At 40.0% G+C, this 14,211-nt stretch overlaps 1 protein-coding gene across 1 annotated transcript in view; it reads left to right on the plus strand.

Moving 5' to 3' along the window:
- Nucleotides 1-771: 771 nt before the first annotated feature.
- The window catches only part of FAF2 (Fas associated factor family member 2), a 53,065-nt gene continuing 39,625 nt past the window's right edge, over nucleotides 772-14,211 (plus strand). The window contains exon 1 of the mRNA XM_004679249.2: nucleotides 772-862. Within this exon, the coding sequence (XP_004679306.1) occupies nucleotides 800-862 (63 nt within the window). The 5' untranslated portion in view covers nucleotides 772-799. The remainder of the gene's footprint in view (nucleotides 863-14,211) is intronic.

Raw genomic sequence — 14,211 nt, forward strand, 5'->3', positions numbered from 1 at the left:
CACCTGAACTCATCTCCTGATGATCTCGGTCCCGGGATCTTCCTTTGGTGGGTCACAGGGAAGACAGGCCAGCAGGCAAAGAGATGCCCCAAGGCCTGGCAGGGCTGAGGGCAGCCACGCAACAGGAATGGATGAAAGCTCTGCCCAAGGCTGGCAGCGCCATTCACTGTCAGACTCAGGTAGCAGAGTCACAACGAGGCCAGCAACCGACTTTGACGTTGCGGTTTTCCTTGGCCAAAGCCTTCGCCAGCTTTTGGCCGAGGACAGCGTCGGAAATACCCCATCAGAATTCAGAGACTGTGGGAACCTCCCAAGAGACAATCAGAAGTTTTTAGAAACGGCAAGGCAGGGATCAAGCATCGAACGTCGATAGTTTGGAACAGCCACAATTTCCATAGAACAATCAGCCAAGTATAGCAGACGCTGAGGGTCAATAATTCAGCAGACGGGAGAAATCCTCCGAGCGGCATTCGGGAATTTCCGGAGCTCAAGGCTCAGTCTTCGGGACCTCTCGACTGTTTTCGGTCTATTCTGGCAGTTTCGTTCGTGACCTAAATCGTAAAGGCGACTTAGACCGACCATCTCTCGTCAATTTCCGAAAACGTCCGGGCTAGGCTCGAGAGTGGCGCCCTCTGGCGGCGAGATGTGTCACCACCACCGTCACCGCTCCCCGGGCTGGCCTAGTACGCGCAGACGCAGTTGCGCGCCCGCGGCCGTTCAGACCGGACGTGGTTGCTGCTGAGGTCAGTTCCGGCGGGTGACGGTGCGGACGGGTCAGAAGCGTAGAGGCGGCGGCAAAATGGCGGCGCCTGAGGAGCGGGATCTAACCCAGGAGCAGACAGAGAAGCTGCTGCAGTTTCAGGTAGCAGCGAGTACTCGGTGCAGCTAATACCGCCGCGGGCTGGGAAGTGGGCCCCTGGAGGAGCCCAGAACCCTCCTCATATCGGGCTGGGGATCCTTCTCGGGCCCCCTCCCCCCCGGCCACCAACTGCCCTGCTACCCCCGGCCCCCGAGCCCCTGCCTGTCCCCGGCCTCCCAGCCATGTCTGCAGTGAGATCCGCCTCTCCCTCAAACCCCTCTCCCCTCAACTGCACAGTTTCCTTGGTTTCTCGTGGCGGCGCCCCTCCTCATCCTTCTCAGCTGGGTTACTGGACAAACGCTCTCCGCCCAACGCTTCTGCACCTGCCCGAGATGTCTGATCCCCACTTTGGAGCTGGTGTGGCTTCGGGTCTCTCGGAAGCCTCCCACTCTGTTTCCACAAACGTTTACTAACTAAGTGAAGGCCTCTAGTCGCCAGGTCCTGTGTTCGGCGCTCAGATGGGGGAGGGGGCAGGCCTGGCCCCCGCCCTACGGTGTGGGAGGGCACAACAGAAGGAAACTGTGCCACATTAACAATGTCATCAGTGGCTTCTGTTGGGGTTTATTAATCTGAGTTTACGCCTGGACTCACGTGCTTCACTCTGCTTGGGGAGGATAGTAACTTGAAGGAATCTGCCTCCATTTAGTGTATATTGGGTTGAGAACATTTGGCACTAACCACCTAATCGCCGAACTGCAGAATTTGGTTGGAGTCGACCGCCAGCTTGGATGATCTTGGCATTTCGGTACCGTGCTGTATACCAGTTTCCTAATTTCTAAAACCCATATCTTAATGTTTACCTCTTAAGGATGTTGTGGAGATCACATGACTTTGTAGATGTCTGAAGGGCTTTATAAAGTATGTAATGCCCCAAAGTATTGCTGCTGTTAGCCATTATTTAACATAGGATGGAATTAAAATTAGTGTATTTATTTATTAATATAAAATGTGCTATTCATTCATTCAGCAGTACTTACCAAGAACCTTCATGCTCGGGTACCACTAATTAGAATACCATTTATTAATATAGCACTTTGCTAAACAGTGTATGTTACTGCAGTTAATACCACAACACTATGAGACTCATACTAGGATAGTCCCTGTTTTACAGAAGAGAGATGTGAGGCTTAAGAAGTAACATGCTTAGGTTAGGTGGCTAGTAAGTGGTGTCTAATTTAAGCCAGGACCAATTTTCAGGACCTTTTCTGAGCTTTTGACTTGTGAGCTGTACAACCTGTGTTAAGTATCAAAGAACAACTGAGAATAAAATGCAAATGCTTTGATTTTAGATTTTAGGATGCCTTTTTTTTTTTGGCAATTTCTCAGTTTAGAGTTCACTGTACTTACTTTTGAAGTTTTTTTCCTCTGAAGTTGAGCAGTAGGATAGGAGTTTATAAATGGGGAAATTCTCTCATAGAAGTAGTTGACATTTGTTGGAGTTTTGAGTGAAAGAAATTGATAACACAGCAAATTAGATAACAGTCTTCCACTTTGTGTTGGCCACTAATTTCAAAATTTTCTTTTAACTTTGGCAGGGCATTTTTGCCCCATGTAGCTCTTCTGGTTTTTAAGTGTTAGTGGTGACTTGAGTTGTAAGTCATGATGTGCTTACTATGGTACTGGAATGAAAATGAATATGTAGTAGTATTTCTGAAATAAAGCATTTAGAAACCTCCGTTTTGATTTTCCTGGGCATTTTTAGCAATCAGAGCTGAGTATCAGGGAACAGTTGTATCAAGATTGCTTTGTGAAATTGGATTAGAAAGGCAAAGCATTTTGTATTTATCTGTTCTTTAAGTATCTACTGGATCAGGTTCATTCTGCTGCCATTCACCATTCTTTGGTACTTAGATAATGGCAAGTATTATATCACATATTGGATGTACATTAACTCTCATAAGCCTAATACATTATAAGGTGTTAACTCCCATTCATTTTATTAATGAAGAAATGGGTTCTGAGAGGTCAGATAACTTGCACAAGTATTAAGTGGCAGCGATTTAGAAATGCATTCTCATAACCACCTTGTTTATAACCTGGTGGAGGAGCCAGATACATAGAGGAATGATGAATGGATATCCTGCAGTATGTTTATATATAACTTTGTGGTCAGTTATTAAGTGTCTTCTATACCTTAGGCATGATGCTAGATCGTTTATTACCATTATGGTTCATCCTCATAGTACTGTCTTGTCAAGTTTTGTAGGTAGTGTGCTGCCTTCTAGATCTTTTGAAGTATTTGCTCCAGGTTATTAAGTTATTAAATAGTGGAGATGGAAATAGAATTAGAAAGCTACTAGATCTGAACTTCAAGCCTGGGCTATCTCTACTCTATTTTGCTACTTTGAAAGAGGAATAAAATTTCAACAGGTGGTGACCAGGAGAATGTTCAAAGCTAAACAGCTCAAGTAAGGTTATGGAGGTGGAATAGTGAGGAGTGTATTTGTTGTGATGGATTTAGAGAATTAGAAATGGAAAATAAGATTGTAGAGGTAAATTAGAGCCACATTTTGAAAGGTTTTCCAAAACTGCACGATGATTGAAATTTTAGGCATGGGGAACCGTTAAAGGATTTTTCACTGGGGAGTGATAGAACTCTTACTTCAGGTTTGTGTCCTTGAAATCTCCACAGCGGTCAGGACAGAACTGACCCCTGGTGACACTGTTAGGAACGTGTTCCTAAAATGCTCTTTTGATTGATAATGTTAAAATTATCAAAATAAAGTATTTCAGAAATCTCAGGCTTCTTGTTTTATTTTTTGTGTGACTTGTGACTTGACTGGAACTCCCTAAGGTATATTTATTATGCCTCTCAGCCTTTTTTGATATCTTCTAAGACTTTTCTAGTTATCCTTGTCTTGTGTTTATTCTGCAACCAACTTGAATATAAACTCCTATTGTAGACATGAGTCTACATGAGCTGTTTCAAGTGGGAAAGAGGTTTTAAGAAGAGCCTGGGCAAGTAGAAAGTTACTTTTACTGAAGTCCAGCTTTCCAAATACAGCAGGTTCTCCTAGTGCCCTTATTTACTGCTTCTAAGTTGTTGTTTGACCACCTGGAGAAGGATGACATGGACACAGAAAGAAGGGACTAAATGGGTTGTCTACATGGCCTTTTTTGTTTATTCTGGAGTAAGACATTTTGTTCTTTTTAAGCGATTCTGATCCTTGTTTGTTGTAGGGAAGAATGAGGTATAAGCTGCAGGCTTGCTGGTGAAAGAATTCACCAGAGAAAGAGTGGAGAACAGAAAAGGGGGGACTTAATTGAATTAAATAGCTGTGAAGAGTATGGGGGAGACTGGAGAGGTCCTCTGTGCTGAGAAGGTCCCCAGGCTCTATACCCCAGGCATTAGTGATTGGGTAGGCTGTGTAGCCTTGGGCCTGTCCTGATTTGATCTGCATCATCGACTTAATCCCCTTACCATGGCAGTCCCAGCTATTCCCTTTATCCATTCCAGCCTCCCAAACTTGCCTGGCAAGGATTGGATGTTTAGTTTTTAATTTTAAGTAATGATACTACTACAGTATCCTTTTAAATTATAGAAAATTAAATCTGAATGGAATGAAACAACTAATTATAAACTCAAGCTTTTAACTATTTTGAAAACCTTCCCCTTTTGGCCTCATTTGACCACTACCTAAAACGGACAAAAAATACAGGTTCTTTTTATTCCTATATATATATATTTTTTTTAAGATTTATTTATTTGTGCATACAGAACTGGGGTGCAGGCCAGAGGCTCAGGGACGGTGAGAGGCTTCACCAGAGACAGAGCAGGGAACAGAACAGGCAGATCAACGAAGTACACTGCTGAGGGGAGCAGCGGGCGGGTCAGGAGAGGTCTGCCTCGCAATGTGGATCGCCGCTGGGGTGGGGATTGAACTCATGAAGAAGAGGCTTTAGATTCACAGTGCTGTGCTTTAACCCGCTGCGCCACCAGGGAGGGCCCTGACTTGTATTCTTGACAAGATTAAGTTGGGTTTGCTCCCAAACCATTGCGTACTGGCTCTGTTTGCCCTGTAAATATATTCTATAAAGCAGTAAAGTGTCAGTGCAAAAAGAGTTTGTTTATATGAAAACTAAATTAAATGCTTTGGAATGTCTGTTGAGTTACATTTCACTGGGAAAATTGCTGTTAAAGGTATGTATGGACAAGATAACTTTGGGAATAACCCTTTTTGATGCATGTTTGTGCTCTTACTACTGGGCAAGTGTTTAAGGTTGCACTCAATGTCAAGAAATCAAATCCATGTCAGTAGATATGGTTTATACTAGGTTTTCATCAAAATATTGCTGCATAAATATATAGTCTATGTTTAAATGAAATGTTAATATATAGAATGTTTTTATTTTTCATTTTGAGTGATCTTTAAACTACTTGCCAAGGTATGGTTTCAGTTCTCTTTGGGTAAGAGAATTTCTGCTTTCTTTCTCTTAAAGAGACAGTATCATATATTTAAAGGAAGGCAGCATATAATCAAATATAAATCATGTATTTAAGGAAGAGTGGATCTGAAATAAGATAATTCTGGCTTCTCCAATTATTAATGAGATCTTGGGCAAGTTACTTAACTCTGCCTTAGTTTCTTCATTGGTGCACTAACATTACCTAACTTAGAGGTTGTTGCAGTAATGAAATGTTAATGTATCCCAAACAGAGGAAAATATTAAGCGCTTAAGTGTTAAATATTATTTTAATTTAGTTTTTAAAACACTAATGGGGCCCTCCCTGGTGGCGCAGCGGGTTAAAGCACTGCACTGAGAAGCTAAAGCCACTTCTGCATGAGTTCGAATCCCGCCTGCCCCGGAGGTGACCACATAGCGCGGCATACCTCTCCTGACCCACCCGCTGCTCCCCTCAGCAGTGTACTTCGTGGATCTGCCTGTTCTGCTCCCCACTCTGTCTCTGGTGAAGCCTCTCACCGTCCCTGAGCCTCTGGCCTGTACCCCAGTTTTGTATGTACAAATAAATAAAACCTTAAAAAAAAAAAAACACACTAATGGATGATCAAGTTGTTTTCCTCTTTGGATTCATGTAAATGCTGCTGTAGCCCATATCCTTGTACATATACATTTATTCCATTCTTGTTCAGTTCTTACTCAACACCTGCTATTGCTAGTTACAGTTCTAGGTGCAGGGTACAGTAGTGTATTAAACATAATTCCTACCCTTGTGGAGCTAATTTGTAATGGATAGAGACAGTGAAGTGTCATTATAAATAAGTGAAATGTGTACTACTGTAGTGCTAAGTGCTGTGGGAGAAAAATAGAAAATTTCAAGGGGGGGTGTTTTATTTTAAATAGGATAATCAAGGGAAGGCCATATGAGAAAGTGTTATTTGTGTAAAAATTCGAGGGAAATAGAACACAAATCATGTGACTTGCTAGAGGAAGAAAATTCCAGGTAGAGGGAATAAAGTGTGCAAGAACCCTAAGGCATGGTCTTAGGAACTTCATCCAGGGATAGCAAGGACGCCACATGGCTAGAACTGAAGAAGGGTTAAAGAAAGATAGTAGGAGAGGTCAGAGAGGTGCAAAATATAGGCTGTTGAAAAGATTTATTTGCTTTCACCTGAGGTAAGGCATGTAACTGTGGGAGGGCTTTGAATAATGACAGGGTTTATGGTGTATTGGATCTTTTTGGCTGTTTCCTTGAAGACATACATACATATATATGAAGAAAGAGAAGGGGGACCCAGTTAGGAGATTTTTGTAGTAAGCCAGGAGTTCTTGGACCAGGATGGAAGAAGAAGTAATCATGAGGAGGACTTGGACTCTGAATATATTTTGAAGGTGAAGTGTATAGCACTTTCTAAGGGATTATATGTGAGGTGAGATGTAAAGGAAAAAAACAAAGGTTATCTTAAGGTTTTTGATCTAAGTAACTGGAATGGTGGAAGATTTATTAATTGAGATAAGGAGAGCTAAAGGGTGTACACATTTGGGTGTGAGGATGAAATCAGAAGCTCAGTTTTGATCATGTAAGATTTCCAAGTGAAGATATTTGACTGGATATACTAGTAGTGAGTGCAGGTGAATGATCTAGGGCAACAATAAAACTTTGGAAATCATCTACATATAGATAATAGTTGTCTATAGAAAAGATTAGAAGGCTAAGCCCCAAAGCATTTCATTCTTGAGCATTCTAAAACTGCAATGAGGACCTAACAGAGGACACTACGTGGCAAACATGGTAGGAAGAAAACCAGGGTATTGTCCTAGAATGAAATACCTTGAGGAATGAGCAGCTCTCTGGATTTACATTGTGGCAGCCATTGGTAATCTTTACTACAAGCTTTTTTTTTTTTAAGGATCTTGAGGAGGCTTGTTTGCAGTGAGTTCAAGAGAAGAAGGCATGAGAAATTGGAAATTCCTACAGGTTTTACTCTAAAAAGAAAAGAATGGGCAGAAGCTGGAGTGAGGTAAAGGGATTTTTGTTATTTAATTTGGAAGGAATATTGGAGTGTGTGAATGTTAATGAGGACAGTATATTAAAAAGAAATCTTGGTGCAGAGGAAGGAGAATGGCTATAGTGATATTCTTTAGTAAGTGAAAAGGGAATAGAATCAGATACAAGATGAGAAGGAAATGGTCTTTGCTGGGGTATGGATAAGTTTGTCCATAGTAAAAAAGTAAAAAGTAAGATATATGGCACAATGCATATAGATGTGTTGATGTGCTGGTTAGAGCTTTTGATTATTTTCTCTGTGAAATAGAAAACAAAATCATTAACCATAAGATTGGAGGAGCTATTGGGAAGTTTGAGGAGAGAGAAGGTATGGTCATCTAGGAGAATGAGAATGAATTGACTAGACAACTAGTGTGAAGGCTGGGACAGTATTACAGAGTCACCTGAGGTTATTGATCATAAACTTAAGAACAATCAGCTGTTGGCTGTTGAAGATACGGTGCAATGTTGGCAGATATTTGGAATTTAAGAAGATTGTGGTTTAGCCATAGAAGTGTGAATATGAGTTAAGGATGTGTGCAAGAGAGTGATGAAAATTGAGTAGACCGGAGGTACTGAGGTACAGTGAAAAGGTAGAAAAATTAATGGAATATAAGTCCCATAGGTTAAAGAATTTAGAGGCAAGAGCTTTAGAAGGAAGAAACTGAAAACACAGAAGGATATAGTGGGAGAGTATGGAAGCGCTTGCAATTATTGATAATGATGAGGTCTAGATTTGATCCCAGAATAGTAGAGGGTCAGTAGGCAAGGAATTGGGAAGCCAAAACATTAGAACAGTTACACAAATGGTGATATCACCAGGACACCAGCAGAGTCATAGAGAATGATGGGAATCCAGGAGTTAAAATTATAGAGTGAAAGGCAGTGGTTTGGATTGAGCAAATGACTCAAGAAGGAGACTGAGTGGTGTAGATTGATTAAATTTTGAGATTTGGAGAGGTTTTTGATGTTGTTATGCATTTGTTGAGCATTTACTTTCTCCAACATGCTCTACTTCCATCATGTTACTGATTTCTCCTCAATAAATAAATGGTGTAGGTTTTTGTAGTGGTGTAAACTAGGACCAGAAGATAACCTACTTTATCTGGTGACAAATGTAAAACTCTGGATTTTCTTCTTTCCTGTCAATCTAGCACCACCCCGTTGGCCCTAAATGCTGGTCCCTTTTAAACTATGGGTGAATAGGGTGATAGAAACAGCTAGGTGGCAGTTTTATGAAAGAGTACAACAAATGAAATCAGAAGTATGATTCTACTCCTAGACATGGTTCTTTAGTCTTCTCTACATAAAGTTAGAGTTGTTTTTTTTTTTTAAAGATTTATTTATTTATTTATTCATACAGAACTGGGGTACAGACCAGAGATGCAGAGGGTGAAAAGATTCACCAGGGATAGAGCGGGGAGCAGAACAGGCAGATCGACAAGGTACACTGCTGAGGGGAGCAGCGGGCAGGTCAGGAGAGGTCTGCCACGCTTTGTGGATCTCTTCCGAATCGAGCTTATGCGGAAGTGGCTTAAGCTTCTTAGTGCGGTGCTTTAACCCGCTGCACCACCAGGGAGGGCCCTAAAGTTAGAGTTTTTAAGGTGAATAGAAGTAGGCTCAAGTGGGAGCAAATAAGGTCAGTTCTCATTTCCATATCCGTATGTGTGAGAGAGAAAATGAAGGAAGAAACAAAGAAGTATCTGCCAAAGATGAAGCAAGTTTCAGTTAGAAATTCAACGTGAAGAAAATGTTCAGAGAACTTAGGGATATGGGGAATGTTGCTGATGTAGCAGGACTTGTATTTCTGTAGAACAGAATCCTAAAAATGTGGTGTCACTGGGTCAAAAAAAAATGTAATTTGTACATATTAATAACCACTGTCAGACTACTTTGAAGGGAGCTTCCACTGTTTGCACTCGCACCAAGGGGCTGTAAGAGTATGTTCCCCCACACCTTAGCAGCATTGGGTGCTATCTTTTTTCCATTTCTATCTCTCTGATGATTCAAGTTCTCTTTCTAATATGCTTTTCTGAAGTGGTAGTGGTGTTTGTAGGTTTTGGTTTTGGTTTGCAATCAGTTAATTTCAATAGCTAATGCAGACACTTTAAGCTGTTTCAAATAGGAAAGAGGAAGAGCATAAAAGTTAGGGAAGGGTTTAGTAGCTTTTTAAAATTCAGGTGTTGGTTACGTCAACACCATGGTTGATGTAAGATTTGCTTTCTGGGCAGGTTGGTTACACAATAAAAGAAGTTATTTTAAGATTGAATTCCATTGTTCGTTAACTCTTGATTATGAATGGATTGAACTTTTTGCTCTTTACAGTTAGTTATTATCAGTTACCTATATTTTGTTCATTTTCTGTTGAATTACCTGACATTTTATTAATGTAAAGGAATCCTCTGTATAAAAAAGGAAAAATAGTTTTTTTAAGTATTATGTTTTGTTGAATATGCAATGTAAGCATTCAATATTAGTCCTTTATCATTTGGATTTACCTTACTATTCATAATTCCTTTGAATTCTTCCATTTTGGTATAAATGGCAACATTTGTCTTTTTAAAAAAGATTTATTTATGCATAAATGAGCTGGGGTATGAGCCAGATGTGGATGACGTGGGGGTTATGAGAGGATTCACCATAGATAGTGGGGAGCAGAACAGGCAGATTAACTGAAATACACTGCTGAGGGGAGCAGTGGGTGAGGTAGGAGAGAGATCCTTCTGTTCTACAGAGGAGAGGTCTGCTATGCCGTGTGGGTCAGCTCCCTGGTTGGGTATCAAACTCATTGCTCCAATAGCTGCTGAAAGCCTCCTAGTGCTGAGACTGAACCCCTTGTACCACGAGGGAGGCCCCATTTGGTCTTTTTAGCTCAGTAGTATTCCACAGTATAGGTATATCACTCCTCATGAACACTCCATTGAGATAGGTTCCTTCTAGTCCCATTTTATTTAGCATCTTTATCTAAAGTCCTCTGGGTACTCTTTTATCTTTTTTTTTTTTTTTAAGATTTATTTATGCATACAAGAAGTGGGGTAGGCCAGAGGTGCTGGAGGGTGGTGAGGACTGAGAGGATTCACTAGAGACTGAGCGGAGAGCGGAACAGGCAGATGTATTGAAATATATTGCTGAGGGAAGCAGCTGATGGGACAGAGGTGGGGGGTGGGGGTGAGAGGATTCATCAGAGACAAAGTGGGGAGCAGAGCAGGCAGATCTATTGAAACACACTGCTGAGAGGAACCATGGGCATGTCAGGAGAGGTCTGCCACACCATATGGTCACCTCCCTGGCCAGGGATTGAACTCATGCTTCAGTGGCTAAGGAAAGTTTCATAGTGCTGTGCTTTAACCCATTGTGCCACCAGGGAGGACCTGGATGCTCATTCTTAACAGAGGCTTTCCTCTTCATCTCTTGATACAATTTTTGTTGGTACTTTTGTTGATACAATGTATTACATTGATTTGTGAATATTAAATTATCCTTGCACTGCTAGAATAAATCTCATTTGGTTGTGATGTATAATCCTTTTGATATATTGTTGAATTTGATTTGCTAATATTTTGAAGATTTTTTTTTCATCATTGTTCATCAGGGATATATGTCTGTAATCTAGTATTGTCTTTATCTGGTTTTGGTAAGATAATGTTGGCATAAAATGTGTAAAGAAGTGTTCCTTTTGGTTTTTAAAAGTAATTTGAGGGCCCTCCCTGGTGGCACAGCGGGTTAAAGCACAGCATGAAGAAACTAAAGCCACTTCAGCATGAGTTCCATCCCCAGTCCCGGAGGTGACCCACAAGGCGCAGCAGACTTCTCCTAATCACCTGCTGTTGCCCTCAGCAGTGTACTCATCAGTTGGCCTGTTCTGCTCCCCACTCTGTCTCTGGTGAATCCTCTCTTGCCCCTGCACCTCTAGCCTGTACCCCAATAAATAAAACTTTTTTTAAAGTAATTTGAGCAGGATGGGCTTAACTTCTTTAAAGGTTTGGCAGAACTTGCTTGTAAAGCCATCTGGCTGTGGGCTTTTTGTAAAGAGTGAGTGTGTGTTTCAGTTTCCATGCATGGCTTTTGGATTTTCTGTTTTGTCTAAAATGCTTTCTAATTGATGAGGTTATACAAATGTTCTCTTTTGTTTTCTTCAAAATATTTTATTATTTTCCTTTCAAAATCAGATATTTAATCTTTATTTTCTGTATGTACAAGACAAGAACCTAACTTCACCTATTCAGAAGATCCTTTAGTAAGCTGCACTGATTTCCCTCAACACTGTCATACTGTGTTTTGCTTCGCTAGACTGTTTTCTGGTACTATTAATTAATGACAGTAGTCTTATATAAAATACAAAGTTCTAGTATCTGATGGGACAGGACGTCTATTTTTGTAAATTGTTGATCCTTACAGATTATTTCATATAACATTTAGACATCATTCTGTGTAATGGTGGAGTTAATGGAGTTGCATAAAGTATATTATCACTTGAGACTTGTTCACATTTAGCAACAGTTACAACTCTTCATTTAGATGTCACATTTCCTTTAAAATTTTTTTGTAACTTCGTCTAGCTTCTCTAGTTTACTTATTAAATGTGTCTAGGCATTTTGTGGTTTGAGTCACCATTTTGAATAAGGATATTTTTTATTTCTCTACGTGGTAGCTAAAGAAAAGAAATGCTGTTGAAATTTGTATTAAATTGATTTTTATATATTTTCTATCAGTTTCTTATGCTTTTCTGGTTATTACTAATAGTTTTCTATTTTATCTCTTTGACTTTTTGAATAACTTGATTCAGACATAATTTACCTACCATAAAATTAGCACTTTAACATTATACAATCCAGTGGATTTTACTATATTTACTGAGTTGTGAGTCATCATCACTACTTTCAGAACCTCTGTCACCCCAAAAAGAAGCACATGCCGATTAACAGTAACTCCCCATCCTCCTTTCTTCCTAACCTCCAGTGCCTTCTCATTTATATTCTGTCTACAGATTTGTCTATTGGAGCATATAATATAAAAAGAACCGTATATTATGTAGCCTTTTCTGTTTGTCTTTCACTTAAGAGTCATGTTTTTCAAGTTCACCTGAGGTGTGTCATTCTTTTTTATAACGGAACAATATTCCATTGTGTGGATAAGCCACATGTTTTATTCACTCATCAATGATAGACATTTGAATTGTTTCCACTTTTCAGCTATTAATGCTACTGTGAATATTTATATACAAATTTTTGTGTGGATATGTTTTCATTTCTCCTTACAGTAGAATTTCTGGGCCATATGCTAATTGTATTTAACTTTTGAGATATTGCCAAACTTTTCCCAAAGCAGCTATACCCGTTTCTCCCACCAATAATACATATATCCTCACTGGCCTCCATCATCCATCTTTGATTGTAAGCATTCTAGTAAGTTTGAATTGCTAATTCATTGTTTTGATTTTCATTTCCTAATGACTGAAACAATATTGAGCACCTTTTCATATGCTTGCTGTTCTCTCTTTTTTTTTTTTAAGATTTGTTTTGTTTATGTATCCAAGAACTGGGGTAGACAGAGGTGCTGGGGAGGGAGGTGCAGTGAGGGCTGAGAGGATTCACCAGAGACAGAGTGGGGAGCAGAACAGACAGATCTACTGAAATCCACTGCTGAGGGGAACGACAGGTACAGATAGGAGAAGTCTGCTGTGCCATGTGCGTTTGCTTCCTGGCTGGAGATTGAACTCATGCTGCTGTGGCTGGCTAGATAGCTCAGTAGCGCAGAGACTTTAAACTTCTGCACCATGAAGGAAGGCCCTTGCTGGTCATTTTTAAATCTTTTTTCAAGAAATGTCTATTCAGATCTTTTGCCTATTTTCAATTGGGTTGTCTTTTATGTTGGATTGTAAAAGTTCTTTATTATAGACTAAGTTCTTTATCAGATATTCATTAGCAAACATCCTCCCATTCTTTGGATTGTCTTTTCACTTCCTTGAATGGATTTGATGAAATCCATTTCATTTTGTTGTTGTTGCATATGCTTTTAGTGTTTTTGTAACCACGGACTAATCTAGGATTATAAATACTTATACCTGTTTTCTGGTAAGAGTTTTGTAGTTTTAGCTCTTGCATGTAAGGTCAAAACCATTTTTTGCTGATGATGTGAAGTAGGGTTCTCATTCCATCTTTTGCATGCAAATATCCAGTTTTCCCAACACCATTTTCTGAAAAAATTATTCTTTACCTATTGAATGACCCCACGTCCTTTTTAAAAATTACTTAACCATAACTACTAATCTATTTCTATCCTTATGCTAGTACTATACTGTCTTGACTATGGCAGCTTTATAATAAGTGTAAAATCAGGATGTGTGAGCTCTCCAGCTTTGTTCTTTTTTAAAAATTGCTTTGAGTAACTGCTAAACATGGAGCTTCCATATGACCCAGCAATCCCACTCCTAGGTATCTACCCAAAAGACACAGAAACACTGATTCAAAAAGATACCTGCGCCCCTGTGTTTATTGCTGCATTATTTACAATTGGAAAGACATGGAAACAACCCAAATGCCCAAAAATGGATGACTGGATTAAAGAGATGCGGTACATATACACAATGGAATATTACTCAGCAACCAAAAAAAAAAACATGCCTTTTGCAGCAACATGGATGGAACTGGAAAAGGTCATGCTTAGTGAAATAAGCCAGAAAGAAAGGGGAAAATACTGAATGGTTTCACTCAGAGCAAGAGTATAATGGACGAGGTGAGAGAATAATAATAACAATAATGAACAGTTATATTCCAGAGACATTTTATGGGGATGGAGTGGGAAATGAAATCAAAAACAGTGGGGGAACCATGTTTATTGCTGCTTTATTTACAATTGGAAAAACATGGAAGCAGCCCAAATGCCCAAAAGTAGATGACTGGAT

Source organism: Condylura cristata, unplaced genomic scaffold (genome assembly GCF_000260355.1).
Source record: "Condylura cristata isolate star-nosed mole 26May11 unplaced genomic scaffold, ConCri1.0 scaffold00008, whole genome shotgun sequence".
In the NCBI taxonomy this organism is placed as follows: domain Eukaryota; kingdom Metazoa; phylum Chordata; class Mammalia; order Eulipotyphla; family Talpidae; genus Condylura; species Condylura cristata.